Genomic DNA, 12,063 nt, shown 5'->3' on the forward strand with positions numbered 1-12,063 from the left:
GACCTTTGGGTCTTTTTCTTTACCATTGTGAAGATTCTTCTGTCATCACCAGTGGAGGTCATCCTTGGCCTAGCAGTCCCTTTGCGATTACTGAGCTCACCAGTGTGTTCTTTCTTCTTAATGATATTCCAGACAAAAGTTGACTTAGGTAATCCTAAGGTTTTAAAAATGGCTTGAATGGTTTTATTTTTGTTCTTCCAGCTTCATAAAGGCTTCTTTGAGTTTCATTGGCACAGCTGTTGTCCTCATGTTGAATAACGGCAACTACAGACTCCAAAGGGTAGAAGCAAGATGAGGTATCTCTGGAAGCCATGAAACACAGCTGAGGAATGACAAATTGTCTATTGTCCCAAACATCATGGTACCCTGAAATGGGGGGACTATATAAAAAAAGTGTTGTTGTCATTTCTACAAAGTGTAACCAAAATGCATGCAAATATCCTTAAATGAAAGTCTGCAATGTGCACTTTAATCATGGCTGAATTGTTGGATTTGTACATTTAAACTGCAGAGCAGATGGGTAAACTAAACATTATGGAGGGCACTGTATCTTCGAGATGTAGGAGAAAAAACACACAAACATGAACTGCCAGTATGGGGGCATGAGGTGGACAACCAGTCTGCAACAGGGCACCAGTCCATTGCAGTGTCCCACAAGGCAAATGAAGATCTAACAAATACAAGCAGAGGTGTAACATTGTTTTATTGAACAATGGCTGAAAGCAGCATTAGAATCATCAGTCAGCAAAAACAACCCGTAAATAATAACTTAAGTCTACAGTAGAGGTTAACCAAAATAAAAGAAGTAATAATAATAATAAATAAAATGATAATACACTCTCTGAGGTCTGCATTTTTCCTTTTCTTGCAAAACTAATATGGAACATTAAACTGAAAACTGATGTACTCAAAACACTGATGAATGAAATCAAAGCATCAAGCAGCAGTCTACTGAAATCTTTCCTGACATGCTTTAGAATGTATTTTAACTTGAATTAACTGGATTGTGTTTAAACATCACTGCATCTATTGATAACCTTTCATTTTTGAATTCCCTTGTCAGTTATACAATACAAAAGATATGAAATATAAACACTGGCTTGCAATGTATGTTAAGGATTAAATTCTCTCTCTCTCTATATATATATCTTATATATACACATGTTGAAAACCACCCAAAAGGGATTTTGTATATGTGTTTAAATATTTATAACAGATCATTAGAAACACATTTCTACATCATTTTCTTGCCTTGAATACTTAATTATTAAAAGGAATCATTTTTTTTTCTGTAACAATCCTAGCCAGCTCTGCATTACATAGGAAGATATTGTAATTAAATGCTAGAAAACAGTCAGCACATACTGATGGCTCTACTTGAAAAGGCTCTGGCCTGAATGTGCAAGCACACATGCCCATCCACCATCTCGGGCGTCTCAAGTGGCTAGATATTTTACTGCAGCAGTAAGTGATTTTCGCTGCACTATCACTTTTATTTCTTAATTGTATGCTCCAGCATTATGACATAACTCCGAAAACTGGGTTGTGGCGACAGATGCTGGGCCCATACTCTTCATAATCCTTCTTGGTGTGACACACTTGGAAAAACTCAGGCTGGAAAAATAAAAAGAAAATACTACAGTTATGATTCGCTTAAGATCTTTTTGTGGATGATGCATTCAGACATGGATGGGAGGCTGAAAAAAAACCTAAATGAAAATCACACAGTCAGAAAGACACCAGAATATACCGTAAGAGGGCTCTTCAACAGGTTTCCACCCTTTACAAAAGCAGTTACAGTTAGGTCCATAAATATTTGGAAAGAGACAGCTTTTTTCTAATTTTGGTTCTGTACATTACCACAATGAATTTTAAATGAAACAACTCAGATGCAGTTGAAGTGCAGACTTTCAGCTTTAATTCAGTGGGGTGAACAAAACGATTGCATAAAAATGTGAGGCAACTAAAGCATTTTTTTAACACAATCGTTTTGTTCACCCCACTGAATTAAAGCTGAAAGTCTGCACTTCAACTGCATCAGAGTTGTTTCATTTAAAATTCATTGTGGTAATGTACAGAACCAAAATTAGAAAAAAGTTGTCTCTGTCCAAATATTTATGGACCTAACTGTATTTAAGTTATGGAAATTTCGGATTCGTTACTTCACAACATAGTCTCCATACTTCAGCACTCTTATGACTGTGGTTAGAAAGTGAATGCTTTCAGAACAAAAAAGTTTTTCTTTTTTGACTATAGTGCTGTATATGCACCACTTCTGACCCTCCTCATCACCACCACTGCACCACTACACGACTCTGTCTATTCGTAATCTGATGACCTCCTTTGTTACTCACAAACAACAGCCCTGACTTCTACCCATTTCTCGTCAAAGGGTGTCATGATATCAACAGCCTTCCCAAGGTCTCTTCACCCATCCAACTTGTTTGACAATTTTTTTGGCAATCCCTATCTTGCTGTATACACTTTGGTGGACTGCAAAAGCAGTTGTGAATTTCAACTCCTTTGAAACTTTCCGCCCACAAACAGTTTGTGGACTCCTGATCATTACACCTTGTTGCAGGTGGCTGGGGAGTGACCCGGCTGGGACGCCCCAGAGGACCGGAAGAGGGCCTACGCCTTCCCCAGACCACGTGGGGGCGACCGCCCGGGTACCTATGGGGACCACGGGCACAGAGCTTTGAAGCCCAACCCAGTAGGGGCCCGTGGTCACCGCAAGGGGGAATCCCAATGCCTTTGGAGTCCTGGACCTCAGCACTTCTGCCACACCCGGAAGTGCTGGGGGGGGAAGAGAAGCGGGGACACCCAGAGTGCTTCCGGGTGCGCAGCCGGCACTTCCGCCACACTGGGGAGTGCCGGTGGAAGGTTGCTGGGAAGTACCTGGAGCACATCCGGGTGATTATAAAAGGGGCCACCTCCCTTCATTCAGGGGTTTGAGTCGGGAAGTCGAGAGACAAGGTCTGGGAAGAGATGAGGAGGCGGCCTGAAGAGTGAAGGCGTTGTGTTGTGGCCAGGACTTTGGCGACTTTTGGGGTTCGTGTGCACTTGTAAATATGTATAATAAACGTGTGTTGGGTGAGTTCAACGTGTCTGCCTGTCTGTGTCTGGGTCATCTTCCACAACCTATATGAGTTTGTTTGACATCCCCTTCCAAAACCATGGGAATTAATATGGACTTAGACACTCCCCCTCAACCCTTTGTGTCTCCACTTTTTGGAAAGGCTTTCCATGTGGAGCATACCTGTGGGAATTTGTGTCCATTCAGGCATTTGTGAGACCATGTACTGGCAGGCTTGCAATTGGTGCTCCAGTTCATCGCAAAGGTGTTCAATAGGTCAGGGCTCTGTGCCGGACACTTGAATTCCTCCACACCAAACTTGTCACTGCATATCTTTATCAACCTCTGGCTTTATGCATAGGGTGAACAGTCAGGTTAGAGAAGAAAAGGGCTTTCTCAAACTACTGGCATAAAGTTGGAAGCACACAATTGTCTAAAATGTTCTTGTTTGCTGCAGCATTTACAATACCCTTCACTTCACAGGGGGCCTAACCAAAACCCTGAAAAAAAGCCCCAGTCCATTTACATTTACTTATTTGGCTGACATCTTTATCCAAGGCGACTTACAACATTTATGATACAATTGAGTTACATTTTCTTTTTTTTGTTTTCCAATTGGAGCACAGGCAGGTCAAGTGACTTGCTCATGGTCACACAGTGTCAGTAGCAGGTTTTGAATCCAAAACCTCATTGACTGAAGTGTAAAACCTTAACCACTACACTACACTACCAGACCATTATTCCCCCTCCACAAAACTTTACAGTATGCATTACATAGTCTGGAAGGTAGTGTTCTCCAGGCATCCACCATACCCAGATTCGTTCATCAGACTGACAGATAGTGAAATTGTGATTCATCACTCCAGAGGCCAATGGTGACGTGCTTAACACCACTCCAGCCAATGCCTAGCATTGCACATTGTAACCTTAGGCTTGTCAGAAGCTGCTCAATCATGCAAACCCATTTCATGAGGCTCCTAACACACAGTTCTTGTGCTGAAGTTGCTTCTCGAGGCAGTTTGGAACTCTGCTGTGAGTGATGCCATAAAGGCACAGAGAGACTCTTAAGAGGTATGCACTTCAGCCCTCAGCAGCCCTGCTCAGTGAGTTTGGGTGGTCTACCGCCCCGTGGCTGAGCTGTTGTTGTTCCTGCATGCTTCCACTTCACCATAATAGCACTTCCAGTTAAGTGGGCAGATAACAAGCAGAGTAGAAATTTCAAGTACTGACTTATAGCAAAGGTGGCATCCTACGTCAGTGTCACGTTTAGACAGTGAGCTCTTCAGTACGGCCCAATCTACTGTCAATGCAGACTGCATGGTTACATGCCTGGTTTTATGCACCTGTTAACAGTGTGTGAAGGTGAAACATGTGAACTCAATCATTTGGAGAGGTGACAATATACTCTTGGCCATAAAGTGTAGCAAAACACTTTTCCGTTCTTTTTTTGTGAAAATTTCAGGTACACATCCATGTTCAGAACTCAAAGTAACTCACAATGAAGACAGCAAACTCAACAACAGGGTACCAAACCAACAGTGTAATGGATTCCAGGTTGCAAAGTCTGACTGAGCTACAGGATCAAAAAAGCAACAGAACAGTGCAGAATCTTTTTGAAGAACACTCATAAATTCTGTACACGGCGCTACTCAGTTTAAAGTCACAACCTACAGTGGAACATTATTTGCTTTAATATAAATCTTATAAAATATATGTAATTGAAATGGTAAAAAGAAGCCGATGACTGATTGAGGACTTATTAAAAAAGCACTCACATCAGAGACGAAGTCATATGCAACTGACCACATTATTAAAAGGAGTAGCAGCTCAGGCTTAGGAGATTGGGGGTAGCCCAGGTAAGTCAGTTGACCAATGTATGGTGCCCTCCACTATATTGGCACCCTTGTTAAATAAAACCAAACTGGGTGGTGAAAAAATATTAAACGTTCTAAATATTAACAGAAATGTAACATTTAATTGAAGTAAAGTAATTGAAAGGAAAAAGAAATTCCCTTCATGAAACAAACTTTTTCCTCAAATATATGTGTGCCACATTTATTGGCATCACTAGAAATTCACACACGCAAAGTCTAGTATTTTGCCATTCATATTTTACGTTTTTCCATTAATCTAAGTGTGTAGGAACACTTAAGTGGACAGCCATGAGTTTTCTGTTTCACTGGGGTATAAACAGGAGGTTACACACAGGCCAAATTCTCTAAGTCATCCATGACAATGGGAAAGACCTGATGACACACCAATGGCTTGCAACAAAAGGTTGCTATGCTGTACAAATCAGGAAATGGCTATCAGAAAATAAGCTTAATAGTGGAAAATGCTAATTTCCACTATGATGGCAATTATTAATAAGTTTAAAGCAGCTGGAGATATTAAGAACAGGAAGACTTAATAAACATTTGGACCAACTACTACCAGTTGATGCAGCCCAGTTATTATGTATTGTGTGGTGGAAATGGCACACTGAGAAAGTCTAGTCAACAGACATTGACATGAGTAATCGAACATCCCCTGTAGAAAATCTGGAAGTGTCAAACCACCGTTTTCAATCAAACTCTTCGGCTTCTCACCTCCATTAGCCCTGGCTTCTCTTCTGTCCACAGGTTTCTATGTCTAGATACGGCAGATACTCAAAGTGTAATTATCTTTTATTTTTACCTTCACATTGTTAGCTAATGTCCTGCACTAAAAACAATATTAAGCAGCATAGCATCTAACATACTGTTGTTGTTCACAGTGCTCTTAGGTCGCATCTGTCTGAAAGGTTTGTTTGTATTAAATTTGTGTGTGCAGACCACATTCAGGATAGATATCTACACATAATCATGTCCAATTTGTATCAATTGCAAAATTAATCTGAAGAGTCCCAAAAAAAAAAAAAAGACCCAAAATCTGAGTCACTTTTAGTTGAAGTGTGAACATAATGTTAATCAATAAATGCCAGAGTCTTCCTTCCAGTGTCCAACTGTAAATTCATTTGTCACAGCTGGCAGGATCTTTGGTTGGGACGGGGTATAACTAGCCAGCTTCTGTAAATGTAACGGTCCATGCATGTTGATGCCTGCCGCTGCTTACAGGGGTGAGTAGGAAATGGTCCAGTGGAATGGTACACTCAGCATTCTTTGAAAGAGAAATAAAACACATTTGGTGTAAGATGAATCCCATTCTAGGATGTTCTGTGAAGGGTACCAAATTTGTTATCTATCATTTCTCTTTAATTTTTATAATTGTGTGTGAATGGGGATACCGCATAGTACATTCGTACATTCATACATAGTACATGCTTAACAGATATACTTGCTGACTATGTATACAGAGAATGAGAACAGCTTTTTGATTTTATTAGGGTATATAAATAGGGTATAATAAATAAAGTATGAATAACTAAATGTGCTTAAAGATAAAGCAATATAAAAACAAGCCATGTTATGTATAACTTAAATACAAAGACGAAAGTCAGATTATTTTTAAGTAGGTGAAAACTCCTACATCAAACTTGATAATAACAACTCCTGTTACCAGAAGTTCAGATTAACATTAAAAAAGAACATTTGAGCTGGAAAAAACATCCAACTTCTTGGTCACAGTTCCTAGGTGCATTACTGAGCAGTATGTGTAGCTCCTTTCAAAACATTCAAATCAGGCCTGGATCTGTAACACTTTGGCGGCAGTGCAATTAAAGCCCACCTTCACAGGATGAAAAAAGTAGCTGACATCTCTTACATTTATCCATTCTGTCAACCCCACTACATGAAACCTATGCTCCTGAAACACCAAAGTCTTATTCACCTTCTGGGACCTATTGATTCAGCTGGACAAGCAGGAATTAAGAGACTATGAAAACAAGAATAATCTATAAGAACAAAAGAGTCAACTAACACGTGGAACTCCAACAAGGGCAATGCCAAGACATCCTGATAGTACTAAATAAATTACATTGGTTATCTTAACTTTTCCATTGTGTCTGGAAAACGCTGAGGCCATATTACATATTAAACATCAACTGCTCAGGTCATGTTGAAGGCCACTGGCTTGACTTCAGAGTACACTTTCCAGACTACAAAATTCTATCTAAAATAATCCTATTAAACATATCATGACAGCAAATGAATCAAACAGACAATGTCACACAAAGTGAATGCAAAGAGATCAGAAATGTTGTAAGCAGGTCAATCTACACAACTGTGGCAGCATAGCAAAGAAATGGCTATGAGAATCTGAGCTAACAGTGCATGCTGAAGAACACAAATAAAAACAATTTTACACAACAGAAAAACAATACCTAAAAGTTCAAATGAGGTTCAACTTACTGTTGATGCTAACATGGATCCTCCAAACCATACTGCGTACCGCTGCATATGATGCGTTATTACTTGAACTTCAATTGGCTTAGGCTACAGAAAGTAAAATGAATGAATGAATAGTACTCAGAAGATGATGGTGAAAAGGACTTAACAAACAGTTTTTAGTAGCATTGTACATTTGTACATATACATTGTGTTAAATATAAAATGGGACAAAATAAATTCAAGCTCTGCAAAAAATGTACAGTTCATAATGTATATTTTGAATATTATTATATATAAGTTTTCAACACACCTTTATCCTCCAACCGCTTAACTCTTCACTAAGTTTTAATCTTGCATCTACCACTCTTTTCAGGTCTCGCTGAAGACGTCTTCCAAAGTCCCTGAACATTGTCGATCCTCCGGAAAGAACTATATTCTGTAAGAGAGAAAAATGTAAAGCATGACTTTGGAAATTTGTTCAAAGTAATTCTATTCAAAAGGTAAAATGGCCAGCTTTCCCATTTTTAAGTTTCATTTAAAGAGGCTCAGCTAATCAGCCTCACAGCAGAAAAACATGCAAGAACTTATAAGTGTTCAATCGACTGGCAACTAAAAGGTAAGAGTTCTGCTTCAGTCTTTATTTAGCATATAATAAAATTACTTTACCACTTCAGTTCACACAATCATTGTACTGTACAAAAACTGACATTAATGATGTGGAAAAATATTGTTAATTGACAGCAGTTTTCTGTGTATTCAGGTTTTGTTTGACAAACGTGATCTGAGTACTGCTTGAGCTGTGAAGGGTTTTGAATGGCTGCATAACAAAAAGGATGTTGTGAAAATACACAACGCACTACAGATTTGTTTGGTCTTTATATTTTTACACATGTCCAATCCAAAATCTGATAAACATGCTAAAGGACACACATTTTTAAAGGTTTACACTGCCGCATTAACAAAGTTTTAACACATAATGAATGCTTAAGACTTCAGAAGTACTCACGCTATGAGACTAACACATTAAGCAAAAAAACTCACTTATGTCTACTCCCACTGTCCATTCTCTAAATGTGGCCTCTAGAAAAATGGGCAGAATTTTGAGATCTAATGGAAAGACCACCACTAAAGTATAAATTTCAGCCCATTCACTGACTGTGTAGAATCTGCTTCCTTTGTGTCTATGGATGAGCTTTTTTCACTCCAGTTCTACTCCAGCTTCACAAAGGCATGTGTAACAGGTTATGTAATTAGTTGGCCTGGTACGAGTATGTGTGCATGGATTTACCCTAAAAAGGTCTTGCAAAACATTTTTGATTGAGTGGCTTTGATAAAGTGATGGATATTTTGAAACTGAAAACAATCAGAGGAAAATAAACAAATCAACAAATACTTACAAAGTTGTTAGAAACATAATACTTTAAGTTTCATCAATTCAAGCCTTGATAATGCTCACAGACATGCATAACCATAATCCTAAATGAAAATACATACATATTCACATAATCAAACACTGGTAAAGGTCTGTGTGCTGTAAACCTTCAAAAATAATTAAAATAAAAAGAAGGATGTTTCTAAAATATGTCTCTTACAAAATCTTTACTGCACTATGCCACAGTGTAGTATGACAAGGGTCACTAAACAATAAGTAAAAAATGACTAGTGCACAGCGAATGAGACAAATATAAGATTGTATACAGTTTTTAGAGGTTGTAGGTAAATTAAGACCCTTTTACCAAACAGCAATTACTGTTTCTGACATGATAAATGGTGTAATGTAATGGATGCAATTAAATTAAGAGTATGATATCCTTTAGACCAAATTACATTTCTCTGATAGTGCCCTTAATTGTGTCAGTGAATTAAAAGAGTGCAGTGACAGTGACTACTTGTCCTTGTCCTTGAATACAGAAAAAGCAAAATTACTATAAATTGGGGGGAGTGATGCAGACCACAACAATGTTCTTTCACTTTTTAACTCATTTGTACTAACCATTAGATCAGTTTCTTTCAATCAGCACACAAGTTAAGCGTTATCTTTGACACTAGTATGTCTTTTAAAACTCACATTACAAACGTAAAACATGTTTTTCCAGCTTAAATGTATTGGGAAATAAAGACTGTTTCTATTACAATGCGTTATTCACAGATTGTTCAAAATGTTCTTCATGCAGCTCCCAGTTAATTCTAAATGCTGATGCAAGAACCATTACAAGAACTAGAAAGTATGACCACATAACACCAGTTCTTAAGTTGCTACACTGGCTTTCAGTTAAGCTAAAAGCTCATTTCAAAATCATCTGCCTTACATATGAAGCCTTAAATGGCCAAGTTTCTGCTTACCTGAACCTGTCACTAATTATAAACCTCTCAAGGTGCCAGACTACTAAAGATTCAAAGGATTAAAAAAATAACAGTAGGAGTTTTTAGTTACAGGGCCCCAAAGCTGTGGAATAATCTGTCTGCTCATATGAAAGATGCCCTTTTTGGTCTTGGGTTTCAAATCCAGTTGAGTTGAGAACACCCTGAGTAGAGCTACTGATTAACTGTGCATATTGTAGCTCTGTTTGTCAGTCATTTGTGCAAAAATATAAGTAATACAATATCAACTCTTTAGGGGTGGATGTTGACGGTGCCCGTTGACATCCTGGGGTTTAGGGTGATAATCGGCTGTAAACGGCAACAAAACTCACAATTACGTTAAAGGTATTCCCTCTTTGCTTGGAAGAATATTAGACTTATTGACTCAGCATCTAATCCCTTCGTGTGCATAAATTACAACATGGAAATAAAGGCAAGATGGCATCGACATCTCACGAGGGAGTGAAATGAGTGCAGAAAATAAAATACTCAGCAGATTTTTCTGAATTTGATTTTGTTGAGAGTGATCAGGAGATCGAGCAGGAGAAAGAGGAGCTGGCATCAGCTGATGCCAGCCGATGCTGTCCCAGCTGATCATCTGCCAGCTGAGCACATTCGCACAGCAAATGCACTTACGGCAGGTTCGCGTGGGAGGAATACCCAACCTGGCTACTGGACTTCACAAGATGGCACAGCTTGCTGTTGGACATGATAGATTACCAGCTGCTGGAGTACTTCAGGCTGTTCTTTACTGAGGCTGCCTTTCAACTAAACAGGTATGCCAAGCAATTTTTTGAATCGTGGGATGTGCTTGCACTGCATTCTCGTTTTCAAAGTGGAAACCCACAACAAAAGACAGGATAAAGGGATTTGTGGCTTTACAAATAGAGATGGGACTGGACTGGTGATATATCTTCAGGGAGCTCTGGTCCAAACATGCTTTGTCCCCTGGTGGCCTTGGCCAAGTTATGCCGCGTGATAGGTACGTACTCCTGCAAAATTTTATTAATTTCTGCAGTAACCACAAGCAAATCCCAAGGGGTGAGCCAGCGTATAACCCCATGTATAAAATTCAGCACCCGCTTGACATTGTGGAACCAACATACTGTATAAACAATTTTATCAGCCTGGCTGTGATTTGTCTGTGGATGAATCAATGATAAAATATAAGGGACAACTTTTTTCCGCCAGTACATGCCAGACAAGCCCACAAAGTATGGTATAAAGGATTTTGTACAGGCAGAAGCAAATACTGATTTCTGCCTGAAAATAATCACATATACAGGAAAGTACTCCTTTCAAAGAGAAAACTGTCCCTTGACAAGTCAGGTTGAGCTGGAACTACTTCAGGGCTATGAACATTTGGGTCATGTTGTGTACATGGACAATTTCTATACATCACCTGAATTGCTCATGGAGCTACAGAACAGAGGAATTGAAGCGTGTGGCACAGTGAGGGTGAACAGGAAATACATGCCTTCACAGCTGAAGCCAGACAGGCTGAAAATGAAAAGAGGTGACAATCTTGTTTTTATGTGGGTGGAAAACGTGGTGGCGGTGGCATGGCACGATGTCAAACGGGTGACTTGTCTCTCTACAGTACACACCAACAATACATGTGAGAAAGCTATTCCTCAAAAGGGAAACCCAGAAGGTAGAAAGCTGGACAAGCCAGTTACATTGGAGGAGTATAACTGTAAAATGGCCACAGCTGATCGACTGGATCAGATTCTGGGGTCATACGCTTACAGCCATAAGTCCACCAAGTGCACTCATAAATGGCTATATAATGTTCAAGTAGGCAAACAGTGACAGCACCATGATTGCGGCAGATTTCTGCAAGAAGGTTATCGACGGCTTCCTGGCAGAGTATGTTGCAGTTCCTTTGGCAAAGCTAGGACGGCCATCAAAAAGAGCAGTGCCAGACAGGCTGACGGAGCGCCACTTGCAGCAACACACAAATGAAAAGGAGGCACCAGTGCAATACATATTGTAAGCAGTGCAATGTGGCAATGTATGCAATTGGCTGCTTTGAGCGATATCATACTTTGCAGGATTTTACTGTGTAACATGTATGTGATATGTATGTGAAATCATATAGTACGCAGGCTCATACAATATGCAAGACAGTAACATTTGTCAAAAATATTTTTTTTACTTGATTTGATGTGTTAAACCATTGCTTTCTATTCTTTTTTTTTTTTAAAAAGTGAGTTTTTGGAAAAATATTCAGCCCTGTGAGAAAACAAACAGCCCTAAAAGAGTTAATGAACCAATAATAACTCTCCTCTATTCCATTTCTCTTCTTGGTATCCTGCT

At 39.2% G+C, this 12,063-nt stretch overlaps 1 protein-coding gene across 2 annotated transcripts in view; it reads right to left on the reverse strand.

Moving 5' to 3' along the window:
- Nucleotides 1-685: 685 nt before the first annotated feature.
- LOC114653703 (actin-related protein 3B) overlaps nt 686-12,063 on the reverse strand; it is a 51,203-nt gene continuing 39,825 nt past the window's right edge. For both annotated transcript variants that reach the window (XM_051929123.1, XM_028804165.2), the window contains 3 exons: nt 7,694-7,819; nt 7,405-7,488; nt 686-1,614 (listed from right to left, as the gene is read on the reverse strand). In XM_051929123.1, the coding sequence (XP_051785083.1) occupies nt 1,519-1,614; nt 7,405-7,488; nt 7,694-7,819 (306 nt within the window). In that variant the 3' untranslated portion in view covers nt 686-1,518. The remainder of the gene's footprint in view (nt 1,615-7,404; nt 7,489-7,693; nt 7,820-12,063) is intronic.

Source organism: Erpetoichthys calabaricus, chromosome 6 (genome assembly GCF_900747795.2).
Source record: "Erpetoichthys calabaricus chromosome 6, fErpCal1.3, whole genome shotgun sequence".
NCBI classification, from domain to species: domain Eukaryota; kingdom Metazoa; phylum Chordata; class Cladistia; order Polypteriformes; family Polypteridae; genus Erpetoichthys; species Erpetoichthys calabaricus.